The 14,079-nt window shown below is 38.9% G+C and overlaps 1 protein-coding gene across 1 annotated transcript in view; it reads left to right on the forward strand.

The window, feature by feature from the left end:
* ppp1r3ab (protein phosphatase 1, regulatory subunit 3Ab) overlaps positions 1-13,059 on the forward strand; it is a 57,711-nt gene extending 44,652 nt beyond the window's left edge. The window contains exon 4 of the mRNA XM_043709539.2: positions 8,699-13,059. Within this exon, the coding sequence (XP_043565474.2) occupies positions 8,699-11,824 (3,126 nt within the window). The 3' untranslated portion in view covers positions 11,825-13,059. The remainder of the gene's footprint in view (positions 1-8,698) is intronic.
* Positions 13,060-14,079: the final 1,020 nt, after the last annotated feature.

Genomic DNA, 14,079 nt, shown 5'->3' on the forward strand with positions numbered 1-14,079 from the left:
TTGGATACTGTTTAGATTAGATTACTTACAGTGTGGAAACAGGCCCTTTACCCCAACAAGTCCACACCGACACTCTTAAGCACAACCCACCCAGATCCATACCCCTACATTTACCCTTTCACCTAACACTTTGGGCAATTTAGCATGGCCAATTCACCTAACCTGCACATCTTTGGATTGTGGGAGGAAACAGGAGCACCCGGAGGAAACCCACGCAGACACAGGGTGAATATGCAAATTCCACACAGAGAGTCGCCTGAGGTGGGAATTGAACCCGGGTCTCTGGTGCTATGAGGCAGCAGTGCTAACCACTGTGCCACCATGCCACCCACTGTTGGAGAGGACAACTTACCTGGGGTAAGCCATGGGGTATAGGTCTCAGTTACAGACTCTGTCCCTGTTGTTCAGAAGGGAAGGGGGAGATGAGCAGAGCATTAGTCATTGGGAACTCCATAGGGGGACAGATACGTAGTTCTTTGGGAAGAAGAGAGATGCATGGTTGGTGTGTTGTCTCACAGGTGGAATGTTTTGTGGTCTTGGATCGTGTTTTCAGGATCCTTGAGGGGGACAGGGAGCAGACCCAAGTCATGGTCCACGGAACGTTTCAGAGAACATTTCAGAGAACACCTCTGGGACACCTGGACCAACCAACCCAACCACCCCGTGGCTCAACACTTCAACTCCCCGTCCCACTCCACCAAGGACATGCAGGTCCTTGGACTCCTCCATCGCCAGACCATAGCAACACGACGGTTGGAGGAAGAGCGCCTCATCTTCCGCCTAGGAACCCTCCAACCACAAGGGATGAACTCAGATTTCTCCAGTTTCCTCCTTTCTCCCCCCCCCCCCCCACCATGTCTCAGTCAAATCCCTCAAACTCAGCACCGCCTTCCTAACCTGCAATCTTCTTCCTGAACTCTCCGCCCCCACCCCACTCCAGCCTATCACCCTCACCTTGATCTCCTTCCACCTATCGCATTTCCAACACCCCTCCCCCAAGTCCCTCCTCCCTACCTTTTATCTTAGCCTGCTGGACACACTTTCCTCATTCCTGAAGAAGGGCTTATGCCCGAAACGTCGATTTCCTGTTCCTTGGATGCTGCCTGACCTGCTGCGCTTTTCCAGCAACACATTTTCAGCTCTGATCTCCAGCATCTGCAGTCCTCACTTTCTCCTCGAATATTTCACAGCATACTTGTGCAGCCTTCCAAGATGTGTCCACCACACTACACCTTCTACTCACTACATACAGTAAATCAGTCGTGCCGAGCAATTCATGCTGGAAACTCCATGATCGTTAAATGTAAAGCAACTTGCCAAAGGGTTAAGATAACTATGTTAATTCTACATGCTGCTCCTCTCGTCACTAGTTTATCATCTCTAGAGGCTCTCATGTTCTTCCCTCCCACCAGTCTCACCAACATGACACATTGCTGGAAAGAAAACAGAAAATGGGACAAGAATATGCATAAATCAATGGGTGTACAGACAGCTGTCCTAACTTGAATGATGACTAATCTTATGAGTTTAAGACTTCCATAAAAGCAGTTGGGTTTGTCAATAGGTATTATGAAATTTTGACCAGCCCAGGTGCCTTGATATTAATAAACAGTGGTCACCTGCTGCCAAGAAATAGGTGACATATTCAATCACAGAATAATAGAGTCATACAGCATAGAAGCAGACCTTTTGGTCCAACTCGTCCATACCGACGAGGTACCCAAATGTAACTAATCCTGTATTTGGTACATATGCCTCTAAACCTTTCCTTTTCATGTACCTGTCCAAATGCCTCTTAAATGTTGTAATTGTGTTCGCCTTTATCACTTCCTCTGGCACCTCCCTCTGTGTGACAAAGTTGTCCTTTTTAAATCTTTTCCCACTCACCTTTAACTTGTGCCATCTAGTTTTAGACTCCCCTAGCCTGAGGAAAATACCTTGGCTATTCACCTTATCTACGCCCAACGTGATTTTATAAACCTCTACAAATCAATTAATTAATAAGGTCACCCTTCAGCCTCCAATGCTTCAGGCAAAAAAATCCCAGCATATTCAGCCTCTCCTTATAACTCAGACTATCCAGTCTCTGCATGTAACCAATCACTGTTACATCGAACATAGAACACAGAACATTACAGTGCATTACAGGCCCTTTGGCCCTTGATGTTGCGCCAACCTGTGGAACCAACCTGAAGCCTATCTATCCTACACAATTCCATTTTCATCCATATGTTTATCCAATGACCATTTAAATGCCCTTAAAGCTGGTGAGTCTACTACTGTTGCAGGCAGTGTATTCCACCCCCCTACTATTCTCTGGATAAAGAAACTATCTCTGATATCTGTCCTGTATCTATCACCGCTCAATTTATAGCTATGTCCCCTCATGATAGCCATCACCATCCGAGGAAAAAGCTCTCACTGTCCACCCGATCTAACCCTTTGATTAACTTTTATGTCTCAATTAAGTCACCTCACAACTTTCTTCACTGCCTGCTGTACCTTCATGATTGCTTTCATTAACTGATGTACAAGAACACCTAGATCTCATTGTACTTCCCCTTTACCTAACTTGACTCCATTTAGATAGTAAGGATAGAGCATTTTTGAGAGATTAGAAAAAGTAAAATGTCTGGAATCATTGGAGTTACAGCTGACAAATTTGGCACCTCATGGGTCCTGATAATATGTAGATCTGGGAATCTTCACAAACTTAGTGGCTAATTCACCTGCTTTCACACTGTAAATACTGAAGTGCCCAACCTGGGAATCCGTGTTAACATTCAAGATGGATAATGCTAATACATGGGATGTTCAACCTGTGTAGACAGCACTATGCTATGGCAGTTTCTTCAGGACATCTATTATCTCTGTGACAGAGACTTTCTTTCGTACTGGACCCGGCTCCCCACTGCAGCCACCAGCCCATCCATGGAGGCAGCCATGTAAACAGAAATTGCCAATTTAGTGTAAATTATCCACCATGATGAATGATGAAGGTGGGGAAGGTGGGGATGTACCACATTGATGGTACATCCTCTTGAGAGACAAGGCTGTTATAGAGTCATACAAAACAGAAACAGAATCTTCAGTCCAACCAGTTCATGTCGAGCATAATCCCAGTCTAAACTAGTCCCACCTGCCTGCCATTGTTCATATCCCTCCAATTCTTGCCTATTCCTAACGTATTTTAAATGTTGCAATTGTGCCTACGCCCACCACTTCCTAAGGAAGTTCATTCCACACATAAATCACCCTAAATGTTGCCCCTCATAACTTTTTAAAATATCTCTCCTCTCACCTGAAAAATGTGCCCCATCATTTTGAAATCCCCCATCCTAGGAAAAAACTCTTACCCTTAACCCTATCTATACCCCTCATGGTTTTATAAATTTCTATAACTCAAACATTTCATACTCAGCAACATCCTGGTAAACCTTTTCTGAACCCACGCCAGCTTAATAATATGCTTCCTATAACTGGGCAACCAGAACTAAACATAATATTTCAGAAGAGGCCTCACCAATATCCTGTACCACCTCCCAACTTCCCAACTCCTATACTCTAAGGATATCCTCTCTTACTTCCCACAATGTTCTGGGATACATTAGATCAGATCCCTGTGATTTATCCACCTTTATATTCTCAATGACCTCTAGAGCTTCCTCTTCTGTAATCCTTCCTCTGAGGACTGTTTGCTGGAGTTAGCCTGGGGACACGTATGCTCCCAAAGAGCCTGGCCATTCCTTGTCTCTGTGTGGTGGAAGATGTGGAGAAAAAGTCAGAAGATTGGACATCATAGCACCATCCATCCCCCAAACTTTAATTCAGATGTATCTCTTTCATAAGTGGCACTTATTGTTTGTGTGGAGGTTATCTTATGGGATGGCTGAACATATCTAGTTTGCTCTTCAGTACAAGCTTTGGAACCCATGTCCTCCAACAAACCCCACAGTTTAGCCTTGAAAGATCTCGAGATTCCTAATGTCAGACATCTCACCCTGAGTCAGTAATCTTTTATGCTGGTTTTGCACATTCTTTTCCTGCAGAGCAACAAATAAATTAAGAAACATTTGCATGGACCCATGAGCACTCTCCCTGAATTCATAGATACAGACAGAGATATGAATCCTCGGGGAAACAAAGACATGTCTGCACTCACAGATGACCTGCAGCATCAAGCCCAATAAGGCATTGTTAAAATGAGGAGCAGCCTTCTACCTTGTCTCAGATATGTCCAGGGTTCAGTCAGCTTTGCTATGCAATATCCACAGGTAGTCTTTGGTTGTAGAGAGTAACATTTTGCCAAAGTATCTTTCAAATATGATATGAAGAAATTGAGTTTGGCAGGTCCTGGCAGGAGATATATGTATGTACAGGAAAGGCAAGTTAAGTAATGAGCTAAAAATAACAAAACTTCCATAAAAGAACCCGACCCTGTTATAAACCCAGTTGATGCTAATACTGAACAAGTCAGATCCCAGAGTCAAACCTAGAAATACTGATTTGAGTTTGTGGATTGCTGCAGAAAAAGGGCCCTAACTAATTGGGTTGTCACCTCTAAGCGGACTAGATACTTAGATTACTTACAATGTGGAAACAGGCCCTTCAGCCCAACAAGTCCCTACCGACCCGCCGAAGCACAACCCACCCAGACCCATTCCCCTACATTTACCCCTTTACCTAACACTACGGGCAATTTAGCATGGCTAATTCACCTAACCTGCATGTTTTTAGACTGTGGGAGGAAACCGGAGCACCCGGAGGAAACCCACACAGACACGTGGAGAATGTACTAACTCCACACAGTCAGTCGCCTGAGGCGGGAATTGAACCCAGGTCTCTGGCGCTGTGAGGCAGCAGTGCTAACCACTTTGCCACCGTGCCACCAAATCTGTGCTCATCTTTCCCAAATTCTACATGTGAATCCTTCCAATCAAGTTCATGATTTGCCACATTTTTGAAATGACTCTTATCCAAGTCACACCCAACATGATGACAGGACTAAATTGTTTTTTTCTCTGTCTCAATCTACACACATCTCCGTCTACCATACAATCCTCCTACAACTCCTTTCCACTGGTATCTAGCTGGCAGCTCAGGGGCTGTTCTCATTTTGTCCTAATTCTATGGATATGTTTGCAGCCAAAGAAGCCAATGAATTTAACCTTTATTCCCACCTCCTCCCCTCCTCAACTATGACAGTTATTGAACAGCTCCTTCAAAAATAAAACCTTCCATCTAAAAGAACAAAGGCAAATATATGGGAACACTACTACCTGCAAATTCCCCTTCAAGCCACTCACCATCCTGACTTAGAAATATACTGACACTCCTTCACTATCACTGGTTCAAAATCCAGGAACTCCACCCAAGGGCACTGAGGGTCAACCTACAGCACCGTTGCTTTGTAACATTTATTTATACATTATATATAAGATAGTAGGCCCATAAAATAGACAGAACAATATTAAACCTAGACCACAGTACATTTAACGAAGTCTCACCAGCAGCAGAGGTTTGAATGAAATGATCAGTATGTGTCTTGGAACACTTTCATTGGCAAATTTTGGACATGAATGACCCAAATTTCAGTTTGCCCATTGAGTTTGCATGTTTTTTTCCAGAACTAAAACCCAATCTGTAATTTAGTCAGAGTAACCATTTCATTCATGTAAACAACAACCTGATATTGTCATAAATCGTACACTTTGTAGAACTGCCTTCTCCACCATCAATTCATAATCATTAACATTTCAAATTAGCTGTTCCAGCTTTTGGGTAATTTCTATAAGCAGTCTGGGTTTCCTTGGAGTCAAAGCTCTGACCTTGCCTACATTATCTATTATAATTATGACTTATATTCAAAGCACTACTATCATTATAATTGTACATTCTTATTGTAAAATAGTAAGCATTGTTTGTCAGATGTATGCTATTCAATGGAAGACAGAGTACAGAGTACATTAACATTGTAATTTAGCATCTTCACTATAAAGTATCTGTGAAAGTTTGATTTCAAATAAAAATGAGTGCAGTGTGTTGATTAAAGGTTTTTATTCTTAAGAGCCTGTCAAATAAATGATACATCTTAGGTGAAATGGCCTTTTAAATCCTCTTTTCATACTGAAATTATAAATAATATATTAGCTATGCAAATTTTCATCTCTTTTAAATGTTACATTCAGTTAATACTAAATAATGCAATACGTTTATGCTTTGTTTTGTTCATTTTTGAAATATTTGCTGCAAACCAATAGGTTAATTTAGGTGAACAGAAGTTTTTTTTTCTGTTTTGTGCTTTTATGAACATTCCAAATTTGAAATCTTTCAATGTCTACTAATTATCCATTTAAGTAACATGAAAGCATGCTTTAGCCTTTGTGCACAGTGGCAGAATCCTAACCTCTGAATCAGAATGGTATTGCTTCAAGTACCATTCCAGGACTTGAATGTTAATCACAGCTGACACTCTAGTGCAGCACTATGGGAATGCTTTACTGTCAGATATGCTTTTTAACAGATGAGATTTTATAAAGAAATCTCATCTTACCAGCTTTGGAAAAAAAATCTCGTCACTATTTGAAAAAATGCAGGAAGCTTTTCTCAGTTTTGTAGGTCAATATTTATCCCTGACCTGATCTCACTAGAATTGATTAGCAGGGATCATCTCATAACTGTTAATGTGTCCTTGCAGTACCTGAATTAACTGCTTACAGTTTTCCTGTATTACAACAATGGTTATTTCATAAGGGTTTAATTGTGAAGTGCATTGGATGTCTGTGATCATTAAAAGCACAATAGAAATGCAAAGTTTTCCTTTCTTCTCAAATATTGCACGAGGGAAGTGTACTTGAAAATACTAAATTGCTTCATTTAATATTCTCTACTTTTCAGTATGCATTGGATGCTATAGCTTCGACAAGTCATAAAATCAGATTTTTCAAAATATGGCAAGTAAAATGTTTTGAGTTAATGCTCAGTTGGACAGTTTGATTCAATTAAATTGAGACATAAATAATTGATCAATGAATGAATTATAGACCATTGATTCTAATCAGTTATTGAATAACCTTTTCAATCTTTCCCTTGTTGAAATATATTCTTGAAGATCAGTTTTAATCCACTCCACCAGGCAGATACATGTCAGGTGTGAAGGCAAAATGTTTACATGACCTTTTTAGACTACTTTGGCTTTTATTTTGTTGGGTTCAACAGTCAGGGAGAGGTGCTTTCTGAATTTTTCTTTATTCTCTTGTGGGATGTGGGTGCCACTGGCAGGCCAAACAAGAATCGATTAAGTCAATGATGCCGTGATATGATTTTAATTGAGATTTTGGTGGGGAAGTCAAGGGAAAGAGGTTGCTGGCTGGACTGCAAACAAAAGAAATTCTCCCGAGGTAAACTTTTATCTTGTGATGTCAGAAAGAGCAGTGGTTTTCTTCAGGGCCCACAGGAGAGCCACATCTTCCAGTCAAGACATTATTGCCACATCACCACCTCTGCCATGAGACCATACCAAACATCCTCCCACTATTTAATTGATCACTGACAAGGCTTCACTTTGTTCTGACCACCTGAACTTCCTTTCCCACCGACTGACCAGCTGCTGTTTCCTGCTCAGGTTGACTAACATCTGATCAGTGGCTTGCAAATGTGGTGGACTCATTAAGTTAGTTTTGCACTCAATTGACTCCCATCCACGGGAAACCAGCTTAGAATTAAATTCAACCTCTTGGTGTTCTGTTAACGCTAGTTAATGCTTCAAACCTTGCTCTACCTTTTGCATCATGTGTGGTACAAAGACATTTATAAAAGGAATTTATACATTATTTTGATATTTCCCAATGCACTTTTAAAAAAAAGTGTTCCTTTTAAATCCATTGACCACAGTTGTTCTTTTTTTACTGAAACAAACATCATCATCATAAATTAGATATCACAGTGAGAGAATGGTTCCTTGATGTATTTGCAGCTCTTCACAGAAGAAGCAGTCGTGATGTTTAAAGAAATCTTGGGTTGGGCATTGTTTAATAAATTATACCTGACATGGAGCACAGAGTCACTTATGCTTTTAGATTGTAATATGAGATATTGAAATATTTTGTATGTGCCTGTGGATTTAAACTTCCCAAAACTGTTTATTTTTTAACACTGTTAACCCTCCATTATAAATTGATCGAACAATTGATTTTAATGACATTTAATGACAGCATTCTATTTTCATGGCTGTGCTTGTAGGTTTTTTGGTTAGATTCCCTACTGTGTGGAAACAGGCCCTTCAGTCCAGCAAGTCCACACCGACCTTCCGAAGAGTAACCCACCCAGACCCATTCCCCTACCCTATATTTATGCCGACTAATGCATCTAACACTATGGGCAATTTAGCATGGCCAATTCACCTAACCTGCGCATTTTTGGATTGTGGGATGAAACCGGAGCACCTGTAGGAAACCCACACAGACATGGGGAGAATGTACAAACTCCACACAGAGTGGCACCCAAGGCTGGAATCGAACCCAGGTCTCTGACACTGTGAGGGCAGCAGTGCTAACCACTGAGCCACCGTGCCGCCCCATGGTGTTCATACATGTTACATATTATATGTATGGAAATTATTTGGATGAAGGCGTAACTATGTGCAGTTAGATTTGTTATTATTTATCTATTGCCTAACTGTTCAAATTTATTTTCACAGATAAATTCTCCATTCCACATTTCATTGACCAGCCCAAGAGGTCAGGAAACTGACTTAACACTTGTGGAAGGATCACACACTCATGTTTTGGAAGAACAAGAGCAGAATGCCAGTAAAGCCAGTGAGTCACCAGTTAATCAGCAGAATGATTTAGAAGTTGAACATAAGTTTGCAAGTGTAAGTAATTTCATAGCAAACGAGGAAAAACAAGAGAAAGAACTTACGTGGGTCAGAATCCAATTGGACAGTAACAAAAATACATCCAGTTGGCCAGCTCAGAGTCATGAGGAATGTTCAACACTACAAACAGAGAGTGTTAATTTTGCAGTAAGCAACGACAACAGAATGACCAAGTCTTCTATGTTGTTTTATGATGAAGCAGATTTACTACATGAAAGCTGCCTTCCTGTCTGTCAGGTAAGAGATGAACTTGTTACGTCACATGGAAGTGATACATCAGCTAAATCTGGACCAGAATTGAATAGTTTCTCAGGAAACAGAGACAGTGTCTTTGCTAATAACATGCAGGATAAAGTAATCATTCAGGGGGCTATTGACAAATGTGATAAGCTCCTTAATAATACGCAAAATCCTATACAGTTTCAACGAGAGAGCATGGGTGCTGAAAATGGAAGTGGTGAATATGATTATTTGACTGACAACACAGTAGCAATCAGTGAATCAGAGTCCACTTCTGTCTCTGCAGTATGCACCAACACTGATTTGGAATCTGAGTCAGGTAGAAAGAGTTCTACCCCTCATGGTTCAATCTTATCAAAGGAAAAAATGGTTTGCAGAGTAAAAGCAAATGACACACAAGAGCCAACCCGATATTACAGTAAAGTTGAGAAGTTGGATGATGTACAGCATGGTAATGACTTTTCTACAAAATCTAATTTAACAAACCAGGAAGCAGAAAATAGGCAAGAGCAAATTTCAATTAAACACGGTTTCAAGGTCAGTGATCTTTTAGAAGTTACAAAACATTCAAAAATTGGAAAAGAAATGGTCATCAAATATGAAGTTGCTGCAAACGAAGAAAGTTCTTGTGATGTGTGTTCAAATAACAAGACGATTGATAAAAACACTGTAGGTGTCATGGAATCCATGCAACATACAGATACACACAGTGATTCTGATCATAGAAAATATCAAAATACAGGAAAGGAGTTTGGTGCTTGTCTCCAGAGCATACCTAGTAAACAGCTAGAATTTGCACCAGTGCTAAATATTGAAACTGCAACAATACCTCCAGAAATCCCCAAGCAGCAGGGTTCTTTAGAAGAAGAAAAATACCAAGACCCTTGTGAAGTAGATGACATTCTGACACAATTTCGAGAGATTGATTCAACAAAAGAGGATATTGTAAATGAGCAAAATAAAAATAAAATTCCAGCTTCACAAATTGCAGAGCTGAGCACGAGTGCTCCCTCGTGTATGTTAGCGGATACAGTGGTTAAAGAAGCAATAGAAGCAGCTTTGTTTGAAATTAGTGGAGATGAAGGAAGAGGTACCACACTTGTATCACAAAAAGAGGAAGCTACTCAAAATGTGCCAAGTGAAGACCAATTTTCAATGTCCACTCAGGAGGGGTCCACATCTTTTCTTGAACAACCTTCAAAAATCCACAGTGCTCATGAACAAATTGCAAAAGATGTTTTGCAGCTTGGTGAACATATAACGGAAACAAATACAGTATGTGTACAAATGGGAAAGGATGCAGGTGATGCTTCTCAGAAAAATTCACAAGTAGCAGCTTCTACAATAAATCTGCTAACAAAGACATCTGCACCAATTTCAGAAGACACTAAGTCTCCAGATGCATCTTTTAATTACAGCCAAACTTTAGAAGCTACACACAAATTGACTGCAGATTTTCAAGTGGAGAGTCAAAGTGAACCCAAAATTGCAGAAGTTGGGCAAGATGTTGCTGATTCAGTGAAGGAATTTCCTAATTTTCAGGAAGAAGCAGGTGGAAGAATTTCTAGAAAAATCACTGAAACAAGTGAGAAAATTCCTGAAAATATTTTTGAATCTTCAGATCTTAAAATATCAGACAATTATGAAGTTAAACAGATACACACAGAGGTTGTAAAGGAGTTGGCCAGTAATACGACTGAGCTCCCAGAAGAAAAAGTGCATTACCACGAGAGGGAAAAGAATACAGACTTCATACAGCATTGTCATATTTCAGAATTGGGCTTTAAACAAAATTCCAGTGCACCAGATCTTAAAGGGTCTACAGAAGTGGGAAAAACAGAACATAAGGGAGAAGAAGCATTGAGCATAAACACCATTTTGCAACACTATGGTGGAACAAATGAACCTAGATCAATGGGATTTACTCAATCACATAAGTTTACTATGTCTAAAGCTGTAAAGGAAGTTGTGCCTGTTCCTGGGCAGATTGTAGTAGAAGGAGCAGATGATGAAACTAATATCGAGAATGAGGCAGTTGATAAGCAAAAATGTGGGGCAGCCAATGAAGTTATTATGGACATTGAAAGAGAAAGAGCTGATATAGATTCTGAATCAGTAGGTGCCCATTATCTGAAAAATGTGGAAATGTGTCATGACACTCAACTGATGCAAGTAAATGAGAGCAAAAACCAAAATGCAGTAAGGCCTAAAAATATTGCAAAATTTGGCTCAAGTCCATACATTTCAAGTGATACAACAGAGAAGAAAAATGGAACTGAAATGCCACCACAGAATCCTGAGCCATCTAGCCATCACAAATACATAGGTCCAGTCATATTGATTAGCAAACCAATTGAAGGGGATGAGGAAAAGATAACAAACAGTGATATCTCCAGTAATGTCCATCCATGTTCAGAAAGGTTAGAGTTTGAGGAATGTAACGAGAAAATATTTGAGTATGAGCATGCAAGTGAAGCTTATGATGGTGATGTTAAGAGTGAGGAATTACGGCTCCAGAGTGAGCCATTTGCAGATGAAGTTAATTTGAAAAACACAGTATGGAAAGTTTGCTATTTTGTTTTATTCATTGTGTTTCTAGTTACTGTTTATCATTATGACTTTATAGGATGTTTTGCATTATACATTTTTTCATTGTATTGGTTGTATTGTGAAGGAGAAACCAATGATTCTGTCAAAAAGGAATGATATAAGTCATAGTATCTTAATGAATGATGCAAGGAAAGACAATGGTTGCATATATGAAGAACTGAAATTTGGTTTATGAATTATTAACCATTTGAGTATTGAAAGAACCATTGTTTTTCTGAATACATACATCATTTGTTTCACACATCAATAAAATGATTACCTACATGTCTACCAATACTACAAGGTAGAATTAATCACATTTTCATAATATATATTTTATAATTTATAACATTCTTGAACAGCCTTATTTTATTTGTATGATGCTAATCAATACTGGTTAAACAGTTAGTGTGACAACAATGTCAACAAAATGCCTTACTGTCAATTTTTAAGAAGTGCCTAGTTGAGAAAGCTTTACAGAAAATTGATTTTATGGCCTATTTTCTTTGTATCAAATAATGTGATTGACATTTACTTTTTAAAGAAACTTGGCTTTAAAAAATCTTTGTGAAGTTCATATGACCATTTTATCACTTACTTGAGTGCAGTTCAGATAATTTCAGACCAAATTTTTTTTGTGCTATAATAAATTTGTATAATAAACTAGTGCAACATCTACTAAATACTTCAAGTCATATAACTTTAGCCTGTTTTATACCCAATAAGTAGAAATTTAGTTTGGTCTTCTAAAGGGTAAAGCATTAAAGTTGTTACAAATGATATATAAAACACGTCTTTTATTTCTCCTGCAATATCTAGACATGGTGTCGTCTAGTTAACTCAGAACTGTCTTTTTGCATGGTGCTGCTCAAAAGGCTTTCAATTGTATGTATTCAAACAAAGTAGAAGGTATCCTCAGAAAAAGGAAGAAGTAAATCAGAAATAATAACTTTTTTTCATAATAACTATAAGGATATAAAAGATCATACTGAAGAACACCTTCAAAAATGTAACTGTTAAGTGTAAAAATTGGGACAATATGATATCACTTGCTAAGTTTTATGATTTTCATTTATTTAGCCTCCTCACAGAATTTGAAACTTTCCTCATCCAGGAGAAGTTAATCACCAACTGTCTCTGTCTCTAAGATTTTTGTGCTTTTAATTGCTGTTTTTGTTATTTTCTTCACTTTGTTGTATACTAGTTCTTTGGAGAAACACCTTTATTTTTAATTTCCTTGTTCGCGGATTGTCTATGCTGTGTTGCACCCTCCAGAGAAGGTTTGTTATTTAGTATTTTTCTTCACTGCATCTGATGTATAATTTTGTTAATAAATATAGTTTCTTGCTGCACCTTCAGCTATTATGTCTTCAGGCTTTATACCTTGTTCTGTAAAATCTTGCCTCTCAACTTCCCTACCATTTCTCTCCTTGCATTCTGAAATGCTCCTAATGTTTTCCCCATTTTTTCTCTCTTTTTTAAATATTTGTGAATGATATGGAGCATGGTGTCAGGTATCATTATTTTTGCCAATTACATATAAATTCACATAGGCAGACAGAGCAGGCAATGAATAAAAAATTTCGAGATTTCCTTTTATTTGTTGCATCATTGGAAATGTGATAAATTGATTATGCTTTTTAGGAAGGGCACCTGTCATCTGCCTTATGCAGCAATACACAGCAAATTGACTGATGTTGCTAATGTCATCAGTTTCTACCTGAAATGCTCTAAAGGCTTTTAAAAAAGCAGCACCACAGTGACCTGTATAACAATATGAATGCCCTGATGCCGCAACAAATGACATCCTATATTAGCGTCATTAGAGAAGCAGAGTTCTTGACAACATTGCTTCTCATTAAAGTTGAGGTAGGAAATTTGATTACATACAATTGCATGGCATAAGATTACTTACATGTCCTCTCCTTCTACTAGTTGCACATCTCAGCATCTTCATTGCTGTTATGCTTGAACAATCACTCAAATTGCTGTGGTGATACTGAGCTGCTTTTATTTCCAGACCTTCTGGAATAAGACATTAAGGAATAACAAAGTAACAAAGAAAAGACAGCCTAAATACTTCAGTGATAATTGTGTTATTGAGCAGTGGCTCCTTTGAAAATAATTGTCTCAAGGGTGAGGTTGGTTAATAGTTGCAAATTCAGTAACTGTAATAACACTATAAAACCATAATACCTTTCACTAGTCAGGTGTTGGAAGGCATTTGAAACGGCGGGATGGTGCTAGATGTATTATAATCCCAACTGACAATAATGTTGCATAAATCAGACACTTGAGTGGAACTTGAGTTGATAGACCATAAGTTTTAATCTTCTTTTAATTTACTGTGGAAATCAGTCACTAATCAAATT

This window comes from Chiloscyllium plagiosum, unplaced genomic scaffold, assembly GCF_037043375.1.
Source record: "Chiloscyllium plagiosum isolate Xiang-an unplaced genomic scaffold, Cpla_swu_hap1 HiC_scaffold_19, whole genome shotgun sequence".
In the NCBI taxonomy this organism is placed as follows: domain Eukaryota; kingdom Metazoa; phylum Chordata; class Chondrichthyes; order Orectolobiformes; family Hemiscylliidae; genus Chiloscyllium; species Chiloscyllium plagiosum.